The 21,904-nt window shown below is 44.6% G+C and overlaps 1 protein-coding gene across 1 annotated transcript; it reads left to right on the top strand.

Moving 5' to 3' along the window:
* The first annotated feature begins 8,289 nt into the window (after window positions 1–8,289).
* Window positions 8,290–13,546, top strand: LOC118846355 (keratin, type I cytoskeletal 13). The gene is made up of 8 exons (XM_036754796.1): window positions 8,290–8,781; window positions 10,213–10,295; window positions 10,847–11,003; window positions 11,192–11,353; window positions 11,480–11,605; window positions 11,703–11,923; window positions 13,100–13,128; window positions 13,473–13,546. The coding sequence occupies exons 1-8, from the start codon at window positions 8,290–8,292 to the stop codon at window positions 13,544–13,546; spliced, it is 1,344 nt and encodes a 447-aa protein (XP_036610691.1).
* Window positions 13,547–21,904: the final 8,358 nt, after the last annotated feature.

Genomic DNA, 21,904 nt, shown 5'->3' on the forward strand with positions numbered 1-21,904 from the left:
TATATGCTACATATGTGCACAAATGATATGACTTATAATGTGCTTAGCACAGTGCCTCACACACAGTAGGTGCTTAACGAATGCTTGGCAGCTACATGGCACAATGGATAGCGTGTCAGACCTCGAGTCAGGAAGACTCATTTTCTTGAGTTCAAATCTTGCCTCAGACAGTTATTAGCTGTGTGACCCTGGGCAAGTCACTTCACCCTGTTTGCCTCAGTTTCCTCATCTGTCAAATGAGCTGGAGAAGGAGATGGCAAACCACTTTAATATCTTTTCCAAGAAAACCCCAAATGGGGTCGTGAAGAGTTGGAACATGAGTGAACAATAAGAAAAGCAACATTAAATGCTTATTCCCTTCCCCCTTCCCTTTGCAAACCTCAAAGCTCTATATAAATATTGGCTGTTATTATTATTGTGAATAAAGGGGAGATGTGACTGCTCCAATTGAATCTGTTCTGTTCCAAGTGTTTCTGGAGACTGGATGGGAGGGAAGGTGAGGTGTTAAATTAGATCTCATGCCCCTGGCAAAGTTATGATTCAGTCCCTAGCCTACTTTCTATTTTTGCCTCCTTGAAAATCCAAAATGGCTGAGGAGACTGGACTCCTTGAGAATCCTATGGTCTTTACCATGGTCTGGAATAAAGGCTGTCCTACACTCAGTGACCATATTGTACATTGAGTGCCTGTACAGGATTCAAGAACCCTGCTACCCACCTTTGGGGCACCCTAGACATGAGTTACACCTAAGTGACCCAGGGGTCAGGAGCATGAGAGCTATGTTCAAGAATCTGAAGAACTGTCTCATAGAGAGGGGATCAGATTTACTTGTTTCTCCCCAGAGGCCTGAATCTGGAACAGTGAGTATAAGTTGCAAAGAGGCAATTTTAAGTTTGATGTTGAAACAACAGAACAAAGACAATTTGTTGTTGTTAAGTTGTGTTCAACGCTCTGTGACCCAATTTGGGGTTTTCTTGGCAGAGATACTGGAGTGGTTTGCCATTTCCTTCTCCAGCTCATTTTACACTTGAGGAAATGGAGGCAAGCAGGGTTGAGGGACTTGCCCAGGGTCACACAGCTAGTAAGTGTCTGAGGCTGGATTTGAACTCAGGTCCTCCTGACTCCAGGCCTGGTGCCCTATCCACTGCACCACCTAAGGCCATCCAAAAGTGGAATAGGCTGCCTCAGGAGGTGGTGGATTCTCCTTCCCTGGAAGCCTTTAAGCAGAAGCTGGACAAGTCCTATAGTAAGGATTCCTTCTGTGGTTGAAGTGGACTAGATGACCCCTACAATTCCTTCCAGCTCTCAGATTCTGTGATTCTGTACATTTTATTTTGGAGACTTCCCTGGATAAATCTAGGTGGGGACAATGAACCAAGAACTTTGAGTCAGGCCCCAAATATACTCTCTAGAACATGTGAGCTCAGAGTACCCGGGGGACCTGGGCCACGGCTCCCATTTTGGGTCCAGTTTTTGTCCTGACTTCCTTGGAGAAGGGTTACATTTTGGAGGAAGACCCTATGGTGGAAAGCCTTTGTATTTATCTGGAGCTCAAGTTCCTTGAGGGCTAGAGGAAGTCATTCTCCTATGGTGTGTGTGTGTGTGTGTGTGTGTGTGTGTGTGTGTGTGTGCGCGCGTGCGCGCGTGTGTGTCAGCAAAACTCAATCCCCAGGTTTGGTAGAGAGCTGACCTGACCTAGGTGAGGGCATGCTATTCCTGTTCTGTTTGTATTACAGGGGCTTTGGTGGATATACCACATTGTTTCACTAAGAGGCGTTGGCCCTAACCTGTTAATCAGCCTGGAAAGGATTGGTGATAGACTCTATGGGTCTGGCAGTTTGCAAAATCACATTAATCATTCCCCTGTCAGCTTGATCCTCCAGAAATCTTAGGCTTTTGTGTTGAGCTATGATTTGTAAAAGTTTGGAGAGGTCACCTTGTTTTCTCAACAGAGAAAGAGCTGAGCCATCAGATTGGGGAGGACAGGCAACATTCAGGGGTCAGGCTGAATCTCTTGCTTCACCTAGGCCCTCAAAATCTGCTGGCATCCTCCAATTTTTTTTGTATAAAATTTTTATTTGTATTTTTGTTTTTACGACACTTTTACTTTTGACTCACTCTCTCTCTCTCTCCTCTCCTATGCCCCTTGTAATACAGAATAAAAAACAAAGAGAAAAATAATCCGTTCAGCAAAATTAAGCAGCACACGAACTGAGGCTGATATCTGAGAAATTTTACACTCCTAGTCCCTCACCTTGGCAAAGAGGACAGAGAAATACATTGCCTCAACTCTTTGCCCCTCTTTGACCTCCTCTTTCTGTGGTGATCTGTCTCTGCAAAGCAATAAATCAGAACTCATCACTCACAACTCAGAACTGGGAGTTTTTGCCAAGGACGGTAAATCTCTGATGCTAAGAATTTCTTTTTTTTTCTCCTTTTCTTTTCTCTGCTTATTTGTTTCTGCAATCAATTTAAAGAGCTTGCAGGCATGATGTGGTGGAACAAATGCTAAATTTGGCATCATTCCTTTGTAATATTCTCGACTCACCCTTTCACAGTGAAGCCACTGTGAAACAAATATGTTTCTCTTTTAGGGTTCTAGAGGAAGCCCTAAGAAAATGAGGTGTCTCATCTCTGATGCCAACAGCTCAAGCCCCCATTCTGGTGTAGTATCCCCAGTGCCAACCACCAATGACAAGTGCTCTAGTTTCATTTAATGAATTAACATCAATTAGTGATTACAAAGGGATATTTACTGAACAGATGTAGCAGAAACAGAAATTACCAAGCATTTTGTTCCTCAGCTCTTGGAGACACAATTTTCCCTATATCATCGTGGCTCCTGGGAATAGTGGACTCAAGCTTAACACAATTTCTATAAAGCACTCACCTTACCAAGTTCACTTCTGAATTTATTGTAATCAATGGATAAATCATTGCAAATCAATCTGTCAGTAAACATTTATTAAATGCTAGGCACTGTGCTAAGTGTTGAGGATACAAAGAAAGATAAAAAATCCTTGCTCTCAGGAGCTCCCAATGGAATGGGGGAGACAACAAGGAGACAACTATGTATATACAAGATACAGGCAGGAATAATCAAGTGAGGGAAGACATTAGAATTGAGGCACAGCTTTGACCATCTTCAATCTATATTGGCTTAGACTGCTCAGTACTTCTGCCCTTGCTAGCAATCTCTCTGGTGGTTCACCATTCTGATCTTTTCAAGCTCACAAGCTCATAATCATCTCTTCCTTCACCCTAAAGAGGGAAGAATAGACACACCAGCAACAGAAGCAACATCAGAGTTGACCCTTGACCGTATGGCAATGCCACCAGTGGAGAGATAAAGGCCTGGGTCCTCTCTTTCCTCCATCTTAATCTTTGCCTCCTCCCTTGAACACAGCTAGGCAGGAATGAGGACCACCTTTGCTTTGGTTGGTTAGTACCTTTGAATGAACCCCAGTTCCCGCTCTGTGGTCAGTCAACAACCTGTCTATCACATGGTAGTAGACTGGAAGCAGTTAAGAATGTCTAGGCATGCTCTAAATGAGGGAGTAGGCCCTTCCATTCCATGCTTTTCTGGAAGCAGGCTCCTTAGTCTCTTCTGTGTGGGAATTGGATTAGCTGAACATACTGGGTATGCTCATTAGACCCTTATTACACTTCATTCATTCATTCTGACTGTTAGTCAACAGACATTTATTAAACGCTTACTATATGTCAGACATTGTGCTAAGCATTGAGGGTTCAAAGGCAGGCAAAAAAGTCCTTGTCCTCATGGAACTTATATTCTAATGATGGAGACAACTAGATACTGTTCAAAGAGCCTACTTTCTATTCCTCATGCACAACACTACATTCCCATGTCTTTGTACTACTTGTTTCCCATAACTAAATGCTCTTCCTCTTCACCTCGCCTTCTTAACTTTGTTTCTGTAAGAGGTTTTGGGGTCTTTTTTTCAGTTCCCCAAAGCAGCTGTGCCCACTCCTCCAAGTTGGTAAGGTACTGTCCCTTGAAGTTACTGTCTTTCCTGTGGAGCAGTTTGGTGCTGAAAGATGAAGAAATGGTATTTTTGTGTAATTACAAAGAAATAAAACAACTGATGAAAGATACAAGGTATTATTGATTTAACGGATAAAGAATTTGGTGCCTAAAAGGAGCAGGAAAACTATTTTGGTTCAATAAAAACCACTAAAATTTATGTGTGAAAAAAAGCACAATTTTCAGACAGGAAACAATTTCTGACGTATATATGACGTATACAATGCCCTGCAGCTCCAGCCATCCCATGGTCTTCAAAAAGATCCAATTTAACAATCTATGCCTTGGACAATTATGCTTCTTTATACTAGAATTTTATCAGTTTTTAATACATAAAAGTTCTTTCTCTGTCTCTTTAAACCATCAAATTGTTCACATATGAAAGAAGCATCACCTTATATCTTTTGAAAGGTCATTAAAGCCTTTATATTCAATGACATGGCTCATTTTCTGACTCTTTTGCAATAGGACTGCTCATTGAAAACTGTGAAAATTGTTTTCTGTCTGAAAATTGTGCTTTTTTTTTACACACAAATTTTAGTAGTTTTTATTGAACCAAAATAGTTTTCCTGCTCCTTTTAGGCACCAAATTCTCTATCCATTAAATCAATAATACCTTATATCTTTCATCAGTTGTCTTATTTCTTTGTAATTACACAAAAATACCATTTCTTCATCTTTCGGCACCAAACTGTTTCACAGGAAAGACAGTAACTTCAAGGGACAGTACCTTACCAACCTGGAGGAGTGGGCACCAGCTGCTTTGGGGAACTGAAAAAACCCCCAAAACTTCTTATAGAAACAAAGTTAAGAAGGCAAGGTGAAGAGGAAGAGCATTTAGTTATGGGAAACAAGTAGTACAAAGACATGGGAATGTAGTGTTGTGCATGAGGAATAGAAAGTAGGCTCTTTGAACAGTAAGCTCCAATCTCATGGAGGGAAGTAAAGTATATGGAGAATGCAAGGAACAGAAGCAACCAGGCTGTGAATTTTAAATGCCAGATGACTTTATATTTGATCCCGGATGTAAGTGGGAGCCACTGGACCCTAGTTCAAATCCAACTCTGTTACTTACACTAGTGTAGTATTGGGCAAATTACTTGGTCTGTCTGAGCTTTAGTCTCCTCATCTGTAAAATGAAGTACTTAGCCCAGATGACCTGCAAGGACCCTTTTATGGTCACATGGATGCTAGCCGGAAGACTGTGCTTATCTATACCATCTCCTTTGTGTGCTGCCCCGCCACCCCCAGGGTTGCTGAGGGAGTGAGTGAGAACAATATACATCGTCTGCAAACTAGACCCTTCTAAATGGGCATGATGGAAGCTGTAATGGGTGGGGTGGGACATTGTGGGAAGTGATGCTTAGAGCTCTGAGGCCATATAGCTCCACTCATACTCTTGGTCTCCTCATCCCCTCCCTTCCTGAAACCATTTGTTTCTAAGAGGGCATGTTGAATCCCTGCTCTTTCTTGCTCCACTATTACTCCTTCAAAGCCCCCATTTTCAAGACCATTCCCATCTCTCTTTGCAGCATGTTTCTCCCCTGAGTGGCCCTAGAAGCCTGCTGGCCAGTCTTGGAGATTCTTCAGTCTCTTGGGACTCCTTAATCCTGGCTTTATCAACTCCATTATGACCAGAGCCCCAAAGCTCTCCTCACTCTCATTTCTAATGTGGAAACCTCTGGGATACTCTTGTGTGACTGGGACCAAGGGGGAAGAGATGCTTTTTTTTTTTTTTTTTACCTCGGCTCTCTCCTTTTGGACAAAGAACTTCCCCTTGCTATGATCCAGTCATTATGAATCTGAGCTGTGAAAACAAATTTCATTCCAGGGCTTCTGCTGTAGGGAATGAGTGCATTTGAATGCACCACAGCCCAAGACAGAGGTTTCTGAAGGAATGTCCCAGGTCTGGACCAAATTCCTGAGACTCCTCTTCTCTGGTGTCCAGCGTAGGACATACTAACTCCACAATGATCTCAGATGAAGACGTTCATTTCTCTTGCTCCATTTCCAACTGGGCATTTAAAATCTCCCTGTCAATACTGCTGCAAATCCATGTTTCGTGTTCTGTTCACTCCGAATGTGGAGACTGTCATTGCTCCTCAGGGTTATTCTCATCCCAGAAATTTAGCCAGCTGAGTTTTATTTTTTAATATGATAAAACATTAACATTAATATTATAAAAAAATTAACATTGATCACAAACACAGCCAACTCAACTTGCTCAGTCAGGGACACTTTTTAAATGGCCACACTCGTCTACAGTAATAATAATAGTTTATTTTAAATAACATTTTATAGTTTGCAGCACATCTTTTAGAATGTAAGTTCCTTGAGGCAGGGTCCATGTTTTTGTCTTTTTTTTAATAATTAGTGCTTAGCAAAAAGGCTTGGCACACAGTGAGTGCTTAATAAATGCCTGTTAACTTTGCATGTATTATTTCTGAGGCAGTTGGTGGCACAGTAGATAGAGTGCTAGACAAGGAGTCGGGAAGACCTGAATTTAAATACAGCCTGGGACACTTACTAGCTGTGTGACCTTGGGCAAGTCACCTAACTTCTCTTTGCCTGTTTCCTAATCTGTAAAATGAGATCTCTAAAATCCCTCCAAGCTCTAAATCTCTGATCCCAAGATCCTTAAGGAGGTGGCCTTGACTGGTGGAGCCAAGAAGTAGAGTTGGAATCAAGAAGACCTAGGTTTTCATCCTTCCTCAGGCATTTACTACAATAATGGTTAACATTGATATAGCATTTCATTTACTATGTGCCAGGCCCTGTGCTAAACACGTTACAATAATTACCTTATTTGACCCTCACAACAACCCTGGGAGGTAGGGGCTACTATTGTCTTCATTTTACAACAGGGAAATGGGGGCAAGCAGAGGTTAAGTGACTTGCCCAGGGTCATGCAGTGTCATAGTGTCTGAGGCTAGATTTGAACTCAGGTCTTCCTGAGTCCAGGCTTAGTACTCTATCCACATAGCTGCCTTACTAGCTAGTGACCCTGAGCCTCTTAACCTCTGTCAGACTCAGGCTCTTCATCTATCATATGTGGATAGAAAGTATACCTACCTCACAGGGCTGTTATAGGAATGAAATGAGATCATATTTAAAGTGATTTAAAGTGATATCAATTTAAATTGGGCTATGATTAGGGTTTAAGATTCACAAGTTTTTTATATACATTTTTTCATTTTCAATATGATTAAGTAGGTGCTAAAAGGATCCCACTCTCAGCCTTAGTTTCCTCACCTGAAAAATAGGTTAAATATTAGCACTCCTCTCTTGCCTCCACCCCAGTTTGTTTTGAGGGTCAGATATTGCAAACTTAGAGTCACAGAAAAATATCACCTGTTATTATCACTGCTACTTCCTACCAGTGTGACCCTGAACAAGTTACTTGGGCTGTCTTGGCTCTTAGGACCAATAGTTCTCCATCTATATAATAAGGGGGTTGGACTGGATGACTTTGGGAGTCCCTTACAATAGTGATGATCCCATGATCCATTTCACTGAAGAAACTGTGGCTCACAGAAGTTGCGATTTGTCCAGAGTCACAGAATTAGTACAAGAGGTGGGATTATGGGGACCTTGGAGACATGAGAATCATCTGTCTGTGCATTGCATTGTCTCTCTCTGTGTGTATGCACATGTATTCATCTGATTCTATGGCACTAGGGAGGGAGTGAGTCCATATCAGACATCTTGGGACCCAGAATGCAAGAAGAAGCAAAAAAGACTGTAGCTAATGAGGCTTGGGTCGCAAAAGTCATATGGTTGGAGGCAGCACCAGGGAAGGCTGAGGTCCTTGCTGTGAATGCAAAGGGCTGCTTTCCATCGACAAGGCATCTCTGTAGGCATTTGTTTCCATGGTGTCCTTCTAACACTGGGTGGGGCTGGAAGACCTATGGAAATTTGCCTCCTAAGTGCAGAGGTGAAATGAATTCAATTGTCAAAAAGGTAGTCTCAAGCAAAACATCATTCATTCTGAATCATCTCCTTTGTTACAGGATTTAAAAAAAACACCCCAAAAAGCCACAACCCACCCTGAAACACAGAAAGGCAACTGGGCTTTAGAGAAACAGGAGTGTCATTGGCATGGCCCTCAAGGGTGGGGAAAGGAGGAGGGGCCACCTCCACGAAACGTGTATAAAAGAAGCCCTGTTTCAGGGAAGAGTCACATACCCTTGGGTCTAGCTCAATCTAAACAAAAGCTTAACCCAGGTTCTCTAGCTGCTACAGCCATGAGTGTCCGTCTTCAGACCTCATCTTCCAATTATGGAAGTGGTTTTGGTAGTGGCTCTTGCCAGTTGGGAGGAGGTCGGGGTGTGTCTAGCTGTTCCTCTAGGTTTGTGTCCTCTGGGTCAGTGGGGGGCTATGGTGGTGGAATAAGCTGTGGCTTTGGTGGAGGAGCTAGTAGTGGTTTTGGTGGGGGCTTTGGTGGTGGTGCTGGAGGTGGATATGGAGGAGGCTTCGGAGGGAGCTTTGGAGGTGCCTTTGGTGGCGGCTTTGACTTGGGTGGTGGAGATGGTGGCCTCTTGACTGGCAATGAGAAGATCACCATGCAGAACCTCAATGACCGCCTGGCCTCCTACCTGGACAAAGTGCGGGCTCTAGAAGAGGCCAATGCTGACCTGGAGGTCAAGATCCGGGACTGGCACCTAAAGCAAAGCCCCACAAGCCCTGAGCGGGATTACAGCCCCTATTACAAGACCATTGAAGACCTCCGGGAAAAGGTAAGACTTTGGCATATAGAGGAGACAGAGTAGGGTCAAAGGTTGTAGAATCTCAGGGAACGATGACAGCTATACCGGGGCTAGAATCTCACCCTCCCTTCAGGGGATGTTCTGATGATTTGCCATGCTCCTAATGGGGCTATTTATGGCATGCATTTTATCCCACAGTTAATTTTTTCTACAGCTATTACTCAAGTGGAAAGCTTTACTGCTTCATAAACATTCAGTTTCTAAGGCACTCTATCTCTGCAATCCAAGCCTCCTGGCTTCTTTAGAAACTGATAACAGTTTTGAGAGTTCAGAGGGATGTATGCCAGGTCATTTGTCAAGGAATAGCCGGACAGTTCCCTGCTGTCCTGTTGACTTTTTCATGATCAGTTGGGACCAAAAGAAAGGGGAAGCATTGACAAAGAGAAGCCGACCTCTTTGAGATCCCCAATCCCCCTCTTGTGACCTGCTTGTCATGTTCATGATAGCATGCTGAGACAAGAGCAGAGCCCTAGCTTAGGGTGGGGTAGGGTTGAGTCCTCAGCATTTCTGGAATCCGGACGAGAAGACAGGCATCTTAAACAGGGGCTGTTTAGGTAATAGGTCATAAATAGTCATTTATTTAGCATCTCAAGGCTTGCAAAGTGCTTTACATCCATCACTTTTTTTAATCCTCAGAACACCCTTTTTAGGTAGGTGTTATTTATTTCATCCCCATTTTACAGAGGAGGAAACAGACTGAGAGAGGTTTAAGTGATTTGTCTCAGGTCACAGAGCTAGTAAACGTCTGAGGTAGGAGTTGAACCCAAGTTTTCCTCACTCCATTTCTAGTATCTACTCTATCTACTATCTATCTAGTATCTACATTTCTATCTACTCTAGCATGCTGCTTTTCCTTAGGTGATTTCTAAGATTCCTTCCAGCTCTAAACCCAATGTTCCTAGGAACCTGGGGGGGTGGGGAGGTCTGGCTCTACTGGAGATATTTTTAAAGGTGCAGGGGTAGGCTGAGCTGTTTCTCAGCATTCCAGGGAGTAGGACCACAGACCATCAGAGAGCAATCCTCCCACCCTGAGGAATGTTATATAGTTGATGATGAGAGGGAATGTTTGTTTGGAAAAAAGGAGATAGCACCCAGGTGCCGTTCCCTGCCCTCCTGCCTCCCTAGCTGAGATAGGAATCTCTTCCTTAAAATGAACGTGCAGAGTGTTTTTCACACCTCTTTTTTCCATTCTCCACTGACACTTAGAATTATAGAGCCATGGAATGCCAGAAACTGAAGAGACCTTTGTGATCAAAGAGTCCATCTTCACTCATTTTAACGAGATGGAAACTGGGGCTCAGGACAGGGAAGTGATTTGCTTAAGGTCACACAGCTAGGTAGTGCCTAAGTTCTTGCATAAAGCCAGAAGGACTAGAAATCACCACTTCCTATCTCCCACAGATCCTGGCAGCCACGATTGACAACTCTCGGATCATTCTGGAGATTGACAATGCCAGGTTGGCTGCTGATGACTTCAGGCTCAAGTAAGTCTCTGTCTCTGTCTCTCTGTCTGTCTCTGTCTCTCTCTCTTTCCATCTCCTCTCTCTCTCTTCTTTCCTTTTCCCCTCTCTCTCTCTTTCCCACCTCTCTGTTTCTCTCTTTGTCTCTCCATTTCCTCTTTCTATCTCTCTCTCCTTCTCTCTTTCTCTCTGTCTCCCTCCCTCTCTGTCTCTGTTTCTCTCTCTTTTTTTCTTTTTTTCTCTCTCTTTCCTTCCTCTCTGTTTCTCTCTCTGTCTCTCCATTTCCTCTTTTTCTATCTCTCTCTCCTTCCCTCTTTGTGTCTCTGTCTCCCTCTTCATCTCTGTTTCTCTGTCTCTGTCTCTCTCTGTCTCTGTCTCTCTGTTTCTGTCTTTCTCTCCCCTACCCCCTTACCTTTTTAAATGTCTCTTATTTCAGGAAGATTCCCACCTGTCAAATTGGAAGGGTGGGGCTTGGAGAAGTACTGAGTAAGAAGCTCCCAAAGAAAGAGTGAGCTCAGGGAGGGTATAATTTCATTCACAGGGTTATCTAAATTTTGGGTTTTCTCACCCTCTAGGTATGAGAATGAACTGGGCCTGCGCCAGAGTGTGGAGGCTGATATCAATGGCTTGCGCAGGGTGCTGGATGAGCTGACCCTGTCCAAGGCTGACCTGGAGATGCAGATTGAGAGCTTAAATGAGGAACTGGCCTACCTCAAGAAGAACCATGAGGAGGTGAGGGAGTGGGTGGGAGGCAACAGCTGAGTGGCCTGCACCAGAGCCCATTGGCTTGGTGGCCTCACCTGGACAGAATGTCATCCCCCTGGAGCTTGGGCACCCCTGCCAAAACTTCTATATGAGATTCAGTTACAGTAGGAGCTCAGAAGAGGAAATATGAGCTCTGGTTTTTCTTCTCTCTATAGGAAATGAAGGAATACAGCAACCAGGTGGTGGGCCAGGTCAACGTGGAGATGGATGCTACCCCTGGCATTGACCTGACCCGTACACTGGCTGAAATGAGAGAGCAGTATGAGGCTTTGGCAGAGAAGAACCGCCGGGATGCCGAGGCCTGGTTCCAACAGAAGGTACTCTCATCCCTTAACTCTATAGACTACGGTTCTTCTCAAATCTCAGGATGTAGCATGTTGCTCGGCTCTTACACTCAGGATCTTCATTCAGATCCTTCATCTTTGCTTCTCTCCCACCCTCAGAGTGAAGAGCTAAACAGGGAGGTCACTACTAGCACTGAAATGATCCAGACCAGCAAGACCGAGATAACAGAACTGAGACGCACGCTCCAGGGGCTGGAGATCGAGCTTCAGTCTCAGCTCAGCATGGTATGTGGGCAATCCTCTCCTGGGCGACTCCCTGCCTCTGGGACTCTGCAACGGGCTTCCATCCACTTCCTGAACCTGTTCTCCATTTCCCTAACAGAAAGCCGGGCTGGAGTCTACTGTGGCAGAGACGGAGTGTCGCTATGCCATGCAACTGCAACAAATCCAGGGGCTAATCAGCAGCATCGAGGCCCAGCTGAGCGATCTCCGTAGTGAGATGGAATGCCAGAACCAGGAATACAAGATGCTCTTGGACATCAAGACCCGGCTGGAGCAGGAGATCGCCACATACCGCAGCCTGCTGGAGGGCCAAGACTCCAAGTAAGCGCAGGGTCCTGTGCCTTGCACTCTGGGGTGCTCTCACAGGTATTATCCCTCTGGGCCTTCACAAAAGGCCTGGAGAAAGGAAGTGACTAGAGGCAATGGTCTGTAATGGATAGGGCACTGAATTTAAAGTCAGGAAGATCTGGGTTCGAATCATCCCCCAGACACTAACTCTGGGCAAGCTGCTTAATCTCTCTGTGCTTTAGTTTCCTCCTCCGTAAAATGGGTGTGGGTGGGGGAGGGTGGGCTTGATGGCCTTAAGGGTCTCTTCCAGATCTAAATTTGTGATCCTCTGACTTGTTCAAAGTCACATAGCTAGTAAGTTAAAAAGCTTGGATTATGGAAGGGGGAGAAGGGAATGAGTATTTTTATGGTGCCTACTACGTGCCAGGCACTTTACAAATTATCTCACTTGATTTTCGCAATTATCACTATAATTATCCCCATTTTATTGTTGAGAAAGCTGAGGCAAGCAGAGGTTAAGTGACTTGCCCACTTGCATATGGCAATAAACTATCTGACAGTGCTTCCTGACTCCAGGCCCAGAGCTCCATATCCACTGTGACAACCAGCTCCTGTTTCTCAGTTCAGGGCAGTTGTCTCATCTGGCAAGAAAGTGTTTCAAAGCGTTTAGAGCTGGCATTAGCTTTCCAGTCCAGCTCTCTGAATGTACAGGTTGTCTTTTATTTTTAGCATATTCCAGATCAAAGAAAACCCAGCTGCATTCAGGGAAGCTTAATTAACAGCAATAACAATCATTTAAGATACTCTCTAAGTCACTTTCACAGGCTCTAGGGGTGAGGTCCAGGCAGGGGATGACCACTGCAAGTTACCAGAAGAGACTGCCTGGAACATTGAGGAAAGCATTAGGGCATTGGATACACGATTTCCAAGTCCCTCTCCAACTCTTAAAAATCCTTGACTTTCAGCATTTCCTGCAAGTGATTCCCTGTCCCTACAGCCAAACTTTTCTCCTGAAGGAGCCCTTCAGACAAGGACAGATGGGCCACTTTACTGTCTAGGGGGCAGCTGAGCTGCTAATGAGCAAAATCCAGGGGTTTTCAGACCAGACTGATTTAGCTTCTCAGGAAACGGGGAAAGGAAGATACATCTGGTTTTCTGCCCTGTTTTCTGGGCTGTACTTTATTCTGATCTTTCTTCTCTTTCTTATAGGATGACTGGCTTCCCCACCTCTGGATCAGGTAAGAGAATCCAGTCTTCTGGCCTGGGTGTGGTTAGGTGGGGTAGAGTTGGGTTGGGGAGAGTGGATTCCCTTTCCTTAAGGGCAAGGAGACGGCTCTGAATTCCCAAGCACTCCAGGTACTGGGATACTTCAGCTATAAAGGCTGTCATATTCATGGCCAAATGGCACTCTCCCTGTCAGTCATCTGAAAGATCTCTGAGACAGCCTGGGTTATTCCTCCTTTGGTGTAGAAAGACATGGTTTTTATTTGCTGTATCATTCAGCTAGTTAAGGTGCACCCAAGGTGTCCCTTCTGGGTGGGAAAAGATGACTTTCTTGAATGAAACCTTCTTCCTTTCTCAGTCTCTGTCAGCAGCAGCAGCAGCACTAGCGTTTCTTCCGGGGGCCGCCGGGTTTCGGAGACCCGAAAGCCATAAATCTGCCCAGGCTTTGGCCCCCTCCCCTCTCCATCAGTCACCCCACATGAGAAGTCAAGAGGAATGAAAAATCATAAGCTTCTGACGAGCAAGCACCTGCTCAGCCCACCCAGCTCCCTCCACTAGCTGTCCCTGGTCACTCACCAGAGGAGGGCTAAAGATGATGGATGGCTCTTCTCTCTTCATCAGCTGCTTCTCCCATCTCATTGTGATGTTCCCTTTCAGGGAAGGGGAGGGTATTCTTCCACATCTCTTTCTCTTTCTCTATCTCTCTCATGTCTCATGAAATGAAAGTAATTCAATAAAGGTTTCCCTGCTGTTTCTGCAAACGAATTTTTGATATCGATCTGGTTTTTGGAGTCTGAATTGCCCGAAGCACTCATTACATGCTTATTCTGCCTGGAATGGCATTGCATACTTAGCCTGTTGGAGCAGATCCTGGGGAATGTGATTCTACCTCATTCCCTTCCTTTCATTGAACTTAGGCAAATGATTTCCATTCTTTGGACCTCAGTTTCTTTCTCCGTAAGATGATGGGATGAGATTAAATGATCTCTGAGGTCCTTGTCAGTACTAAATACTCTGATCCCATGGATTAGGTTTCTATTCTTGAACCCAGGATAAGAAAGTCAATCTCAACTTAGTCCCTCCAGTGTCCTTGATAGGTTTTTATTGCCTCAGAGTTGACGCTCAGAGCTTAGAGCAGTTTTTGGTCCCTGTTCTCTAGGCAAGTGGCAAGGGATCTGTCTATAAAACAAGACTATAATGAAACAAGAATGACTTTCTGGTGGCTGTCACTACAGCAGGGCATGCCAGTATGGACTAGTGAGGAAAGACCCCTTCCCCTTGCCCCCTGTCCCCCAAGCTGGATTGTCTTTAGAATGTCCCTAGAGTGTCCAAGTCACTGTCGTGAGACGGGCCCCTCAACACCAAGGCAAGACAATATCCTACTTTTCATGAGCTACTTTGCAATAATCAGGGTGTGGTCAGGAATCTCACGTGAGCTTGCTATGAAATGCAACTCTACCTGAGAGCCAAGGGGCATGGGCCCAAAGGAGGATCCCATTCCATCTTGGAGAACAGACAGGGAGAAGAAAACACTTGGGAGTAGCCAAGGCTTCACTCCATCAACTGGGAGCCCTTAGGACAGGGAGCGGGATCTCCAGAGATGTCTCTGTCAATAACCACCCTCTCTTGCCAGTTTCACTCACCAGGTTTGCTTATAAATGAGCAGGTTCCTTTCTGACCAGGTGCTCAGACAGCTAGAGGGAGGAGACTGCGTTTCAGGCCAGTTTGGCTTTGGAGTTTTTGTCTTCACCAGCCCCAGGTTTCCCTGTAGTTTCCTGAGGATAGGGGTGATGGGTCCATTACTTGGATTCTTGGGAGAAAGGCCCAACTGTGTAGACTCTACCATTCCCATAAATCCTCTCTCTTCTCCTTCCTTATTTCCTTCCTTTGCCAGTACAGCCACATAGTTCATTTCTCAGCAGTACTGCCCATAGGTATTAGGAAACTAGTATCTTCCCTGAGAATTAACACAAGAGATCCCCTACAGAAAGTACCAAGCAAGAATAAGAGAGGAAAGACTCTGGAATTCTCAGATAAGACTGGGAAGGAGACATATTACACTGTTAGTTCCTTGAGAGCAGGGACTATGTTTGCCTTTCTTCATCTTCCCAGCATTGAGCACATTGCCCGGCACACAGTAGGTACCTAAGAAATCCTTGTTGTGTTGACATTCTCTGACAGGTACCTGCAGGAGCATAGAGCTGGGAGGGACCTTAGAGACCCCTCATTTTATGGAGAATCATGCCCTTGATCCCAAAGAAGTAAAAGGATTTTCCCAAGGTAACATGGCTAGGAAGCAACAGAAATGGGTCCTCTGACTCCTAGTTTTGGAGTTCTTTCCATTATGTCCACACTGCCTCTTTTATGCCTAGATTCCTTTGAGGACCCGAAGAAATACAAGCCAGGGGCTGAAGGAACAACAGACCAGTCCCAGCCCTAAATGTTTGGTTGGTCTATATAGTCAGGGTGGGGTGGTACACAGGCCAAATATCTGAGGTTATTAAGAAGGTAAGAGTAAAGAAACATTAGAGGAGTCTGTCCTAGGGAAATGTGGGCTGTGAGACACAAGGGAGCAGAAATATATTGAGTTAAGGTGTCCCAATACCCATGAGGCCACTAGGTGGCACCATAGTGCACAGAGCACCAGTGTCTCTTCCTAAGACTCCTCTTCCTAAATTCAAATCTGTCCTCAGATACTTACTAGCTGTGTGACCCTGGGCAAGTCATTTACCCCTGTGTGGCTCAGTTTCCTTATCTGTAAAATGAGCTGGAAAAGAAAATGGCAAACCACTCCCATACTTCTGCCAAGAAAACAACCCCAAATGGGGTCACAAAGAGTCAGATACAACTGAACAACAATACCAAGGTGTCCTGGAGGCTGGAAAGAGTGAGACTACTTGACTGCTGCCTTATTCCTGTCTTCCTTACTTCAAAATACCAGTGGATCTGTGATCTCATCAATGTGGGTACTCCTTCTAAGAGGCAGTTTCCACCCCACCCACACCTGCCCATCTGGTGTGACTCTTCTACATGGCCTCCCAGAAGTTCTCCATAAGTTTGCTCTGAGTAAAGTACAGCCTCCTCCCTGGCGCCCCACCTTGGACCAGAGACTATACCCCTTCCTTGGTCCTCCCTCCACACCTCCACACCTCAAGACTGCAGGGCCAGCTGTAGTCCTGCAGGGGCCAACTGAAAAACAAATCTTCAGCTACAGGAATGCTGAGGGTGAGGAGGGAAGGCTCTGGGCTCCCCAGTCCTGATTTCTCCAGAGCCCATTCCTACCCTCTTGTCTTGTCTTAGATGAGGCAGGCCTGGAGAGTAACAACTGAATGGGATTCCTTCCTTCTCTCTGAAGCAATCTGGGCCCAATGGTCCCACCATCTAAGAAATCCCTGAAATGCTTGGGGGAAATCATAGAAGAAGGTGCTCTTCTAGGGCACACAGTGAGGGTGCCAGAACTCCCCTTTTCCACCAAAATATTTCTCCCCAGGTGAAGTCTGGTAATAACAAACACCATGATGTAGCTAGAATCTATATAGCACTTGAAGGTTTGTACATGTAACATGTAGTCTCAGTTATTATCCTTACTTTACAGCAGACCTGCACAACCTGTTTTACAGATAAGGAAAATGAGGCAGACAGAGGTTAAGTGAATTGCCAAGGGTCACAGCTAGTAAATGTCTGACATAAGATTTGGACTCAGGTGTCCAGGGCTAACACCCTCTCCACTATTTCATCTAGGAGAAAGACCATCGGATTTGGCCTGAAATCCTGGATCTGCTGCCTGTGTGATGTTGGCAAGAAATTTCTCCTCTCTGGGTCTCATTTTCCTCATCCATAGAATGAAGGGATGGACTAGATAATCTATAAAGTCTCTTTTGGTAATAAATCTTATGTGTACACCTGATGGACCCTTTAAGAGGAAAACTAGTAGTCACTGATGGATGCCATGTATTCTCAGAGGGAAGGGTTGAATAAAGGACAGATGGGACCAGAAAAGGACCAAGTCTGAAGGCTCTTTCTTAAAATACCCTTGTAGTAGCAGTCCCATGGAAAATTCCTGCAAGTTTCAGCCTTTATTTCTGTCCTCAGACTTCTGTGTGTCATCTTCTTATGCCTCATTTTATCTGCCTTCTGTGTATGTGTCTTCTCTGCCTGATAAAGGCATTTGTGAACTCTCCTTGGAAGCTGTGAAAGCTAAGTCTCTTTCTGAATGAACTTTCCATTTTGAGAGATAATGATGTTCACATTCGTTTTGGAGCTGAAATTCATCCCATGTCATCCATGTCTATTTTCATTCTGCGTGCTTCATACGTTTACCCTCTTACTTTCAAAGGAGAACCTGTGAGAGTGAGTTGATGGGCATAATTTTTCAAGACAGTCTTTTTGTTGTTGGTGTTGTTCAGTTGTGTCTGACTCTTTGTGACCCCATTTGGGGTTTTCTTAACAAAGACACTAGAGTGGTTTGCTATTTCTTTCTCCAGCTCATTTTACAGATGAGAAAACTGAGGCAAACAGGGTTAAATGACTTTCCCAGGGTCACACAGCTAGTAAGTGTCTGAGCCAAGATTTTAACCTGGGAAGATGAGTCTTCCTGACTGCAGGCCAGGATCTCTATCCATAGTGCCACTTACCCGCCTCCTCCTTTTATGTATGTCCTAACAAATGGCTTTATTTTAAAAATTTTAAAGTTTGTTTTACTGATGTGTTTTATCTTTACCTCGGACATTCTCCTTCTCACCATAATGAATCCTTTCTTTGGACAAAGGAAAACAATTAAACAACATTAGACACAGAGGCCTTGTGCATCCAGTATCCTGTACTAGTAGTTCTTTACCTCTCTCCCACAAGGAAGAAGATCTATTTCATTATCATTTCTCTAGAACCTTTATTGATTTATTAAACTTAACCATTTTAATCATTGCCTCCATACTTCTCTCGGTTCTGCTTATTGTGCTCTGTATCTGTTAATAGATGTTTCTCCTCATTTCTCTGAATTCCTCATATTCCTCATTTCTTATTGCACAATAACATTCCATTATAGTCACAAACCATATTTTGTTTCAGTTGTTCTCCAGTTGCTGGGCAGGTGCTTTGTTTCCCATTCTTTGCTGCCACAAAGACTGCTGCTATGAACAACTCTGTCTTTGACTCCCTTGGAGACGTATGCCCAGTGGTGAGATTGCTGGGTAACACAGTCACTTTTCTTACAGAATTTCAAATGGAAATGCAGACCTTTTAGACCGCTTTACAGACTCACAAAAAATGTATCAGTTTGTCTACTTGCAGTCCCTTCAACATTGACTATTCCTATTTTTTCTTTCTGTATTTTTAAAACAATATGGATATATTTTGTATTTATACATTCATTTCTAAATATATCTCCCCTTACCCTCATAAGGGCAGCTAGGTGGCACAGTGGATAAAGTGTCAGACCTGTAGTCAGGAAGACTTACCCTTCTGAATTAAAATCCACTCTCAGATACTTCCTAGCTGTGTGACCCTGAGCAAGTCACTTAATGCTGTTTGCCTCAGTTTCCTCATCTGTGAAATGAGCTGGAGAAGGAAAGAGCAAACCACTTCAGTATCTTTGCCAAGAAAACCCCAAATGGGGTCATGGAGAGTCAGACAGAACGACAACAAAAAGAGACACAGGTTAAAGAGAATGAACAAAGCACTTCACCCAAACTGATCAATACATCAGCTGAGTCTGATGGAAAAGCTAATGTTCCGCATCCAAAGTCACCCCTCCCCCCACCACAAAGTGGGCAAGCAGGTGCATTTTCTCATTTCTCTTCGACAGTGAAAATTAGTCATCCTAATTATACAGTATTCAGGCTTTTTTGTTATTTCCATTTTCATTGCTATAGTTATTGTGAATATTATCTTCCTGACTTTATTTTACTCTGCATCTGTTCATATAGATCTTCCCATGCATCTTTACATCCTTCACATTGATCATTTCTTACAGTTCATGCAGTGATTCTATCATACAAACACTCCACAATTTGAGTTCAGATCTGGCCTCAGACACTAGCTGTGCGAGCCCTGGGCAAGCCACCTAAATGCTGCCTGCCTCAGTTTCCCCAAATGGGAATCATGATAGAACTTACCTCCCAGGGTTGTCATGAGTATCAATAAGGTAATGTTTATAAAGTGCTCAGCACAGTACCTGGCACAGAGTAGGCATTTAATAAATGCTTGTTCCCTTCCCTTCCAAGTCCACCCCCATTTTGTTGTTGTTCAGTTGTGTCTGACTCTTTCTGACCTCATTTGAGGCTTTCTTGGCAAAGATACTGCAGTGGTTTGTCATTTCCTTCTCCAGCCCATTTTACAGATGAGGAAACTGGGACAAATAGAGGTAAGTGACTTGTCCAGGGTCACACAGCCTGATTTGAACTCAGGAAGAGGAGTCTTCCTGATTCTGGGTCTAGCCCTATCCACTCATCACCTGGCTGCCCCTAGTATCCCCCATCATCTATCGTTTATTTCCTATTCTTTGCTATCACGAACATGAACAGTCCTGCTAGAAATGTTCTGGTGTAAATGCGACCTTTCTTCCTGTCTTTAACATCTTTGGCTTGGCACGATTGATCTCACTTTAGGGACACCCAGCTGTGTGATTCCGGGCAGGTCCCTTAACCTCTTTCCTCATCTGAGCCTCAGTTTCCTCATCTGTAAGACAAGAAAGTTAGACTAGAAGTCCTTTCTGGTACCTTCCAGCTCTGAATCTATGATCTTCTGATCTTTCTTCTTCAGTCCTAGTGATTTGATGGCAGGAGTGCTATTAGGACCTGAGTCCAAATCGTGAATGCTACTTACAACCTGTGAGCCCTTGGGAACTTAACCTTCTTGGGACTCAGTTTCCTCTCCTGAAAAATGAAGGGGTTGGATTAGATAGCCTCTAAGGTCCCTTCCTGTTCTAAACCTGATCACTGAATGGACTTCCATGGGTAGCAGTCACAGTGAAGAGAAGGGAGACCTCTGTGAAACTTTTCTTGTGAGCCTGGACTTTAAATTTACATCCAGGGATGTGCTGGTAAACGTTTAACTGAAAAAAAAAAGGATGAACACACACACACACACACTTCTAAGTTTAATCTGTACTGACACTTTCTTAAGTCTAGACAACCAGCAAAGCAATGAATCAAGCCCTGATTTGTAGAGTGTTGATTTCTGAGGTGCAAACACTCACACTAAACATTTAGCAGGGGCCTCTGGGGAGCGGGCCCTAGCTGGCTCCATTGTACCCCTGCTTACATCCCTCCCATTCGACTCTCCTGAAGCGTTTGAGGGAAGGTGGGAGGGTGGGTGGGCATTACTGAAACTGGTTCAGGAACCTGCAGGGGCTTACTATTTTGGGAAGTTGGCCTAGGGTGGCTATTAACTCTTCTGGCTTGTTTTTATGAATGACCTTAATAACACTGAAGCTTCTATGATGCCTTTCATCTGGGCCTCTCATATCATTTGAAAGTAAAATTCCTGGCTTAAAAATGGTAATTATAGTCTGTAGCCATCTTATTTGGTTTCTAGGCAAGCTAATGTTGGTTGGAAGATGGACAGACAGGCTGCATCCCACCCTCAGTAAACTCCTGTTAATGAGGTTAACCAAAGGAGGAAGATTCGAAGTGGTGCCTGAATCAAAGGGGACCAGCTGATTGAAAGCTGTGGCCTTCTCATGGCAGTCTGGCCTGGTTTTACATCTTTCAAAACCACAGGTTCCCCAAGCACATTAGTGAGAGAAATGAGAGCTGAGGAGTATGTGAGTCCATAAAATCTGGGTGGGGGGGGAGAAGGTGGGGAATAAAGTAATGAATAGGCCCCAGGCTGAAAGACAGATGGGAGAGTGTTGGAGAGAGAGAGAGAAGGGCAGGTAGGGGTGATCTTGTAAGGGAGAAGTCCGTGGCATCTCCCAAGGCAAGAGATAGGACAGCATCAGAGGAGGAACCTGGAGGCTAGGAAGGGAAGAAAAATGGAGAGGTGGGTAAGAATGGTGTATGGGGCTCAAGTGTCTGAGGATTTTCCTAAGCAAGAGAGGCAGGTTGGAGCTGGAGCCTGAAATGATGGAAGAGTCACCAGCCTGCCAAAGGAGGTTGAGATGTAAGTAAATCCACTTAGCTTGTGTGCTTACGTGAGCATGTGAGAATGTGTGTGTGTGTGTGTGTGTGGTGTGTGTGTGTGTGTGTGTGTGTGTGTGTGTGTGTGTGTGTGTATGGTATGTATATGTGTGTGTGGTGTGTGTGTGTGTGTGTGTGTGTTTGATGTGTGTGTGTGTGTATGGTATGTGTGTGTGTGTGTGTGGTGTGTGTGTGTGTGTGTGGTGTGTGGTGTGTGCGTTGAAGCTACTAGCACTGGGAGAGGATTTCGGGGAATAGGAAGACATACAAAAGATGCCAGAGTTTGCTTCCAAGGTCCCTTCTAGCTCTAGATTATGATCCTAGGAAACCTAGACTTCCCATAATGCCCATGAGCACATTTACTTATTTCGTCAGTGCTCCCACGTTTTTATATGCTTCATTTGTTGGGTACAGATTCTACATAAGCAATGGAAACCCATGGAGACCATGAAGTGTGGACAAGGGTGAAAGTCCATGGATTAGAGATAGGCCTGACTTCTCTTGCCCTAAGGAAGGCAAGCATCTGAGCTATTCACTCGAGGAAGCCAGAATCACGGCAGGCCATGGAGATTGGTCAGGAAGAGAGTTGGGAATATGGGGAAGGATGGGGAGGTAAAGCCTCCAGAAACATCAGCGTGCTGTGAATTGGATTCAGTGGGTGAGAAGAAGGCAA

This window comes from Trichosurus vulpecula, chromosome 4, assembly GCF_011100635.1.
Source record: "Trichosurus vulpecula isolate mTriVul1 chromosome 4, mTriVul1.pri, whole genome shotgun sequence".
NCBI classification, from domain to species: Eukaryota; Metazoa; Chordata; class Mammalia; order Diprotodontia; family Phalangeridae; genus Trichosurus; species Trichosurus vulpecula.

Bases quoted from the DNA above. Each gene is read 5' to 3' on its own strand.
- LOC118846355 (XM_036754796.1), top strand. From the start codon at position 8,290: ATGAGTGTCCGTCTTCAGACCTCATCTTCCAATTATGGAAGTGGTTTT. The intron at 8,782-10,212 runs GTAAGACTTTGG...TATCTCCCACAG, and splicing joins TTGAAGACCTCCGGGAAAAG to ATCCTGGCAGCCACGATTGA. The intron at 11,004-11,191 runs GTGAGGGAGTGG...TTCTCTCTATAG, and splicing joins TCAAGAAGAACCATGAGGAG to GAAATGAAGGAATACAGCAA.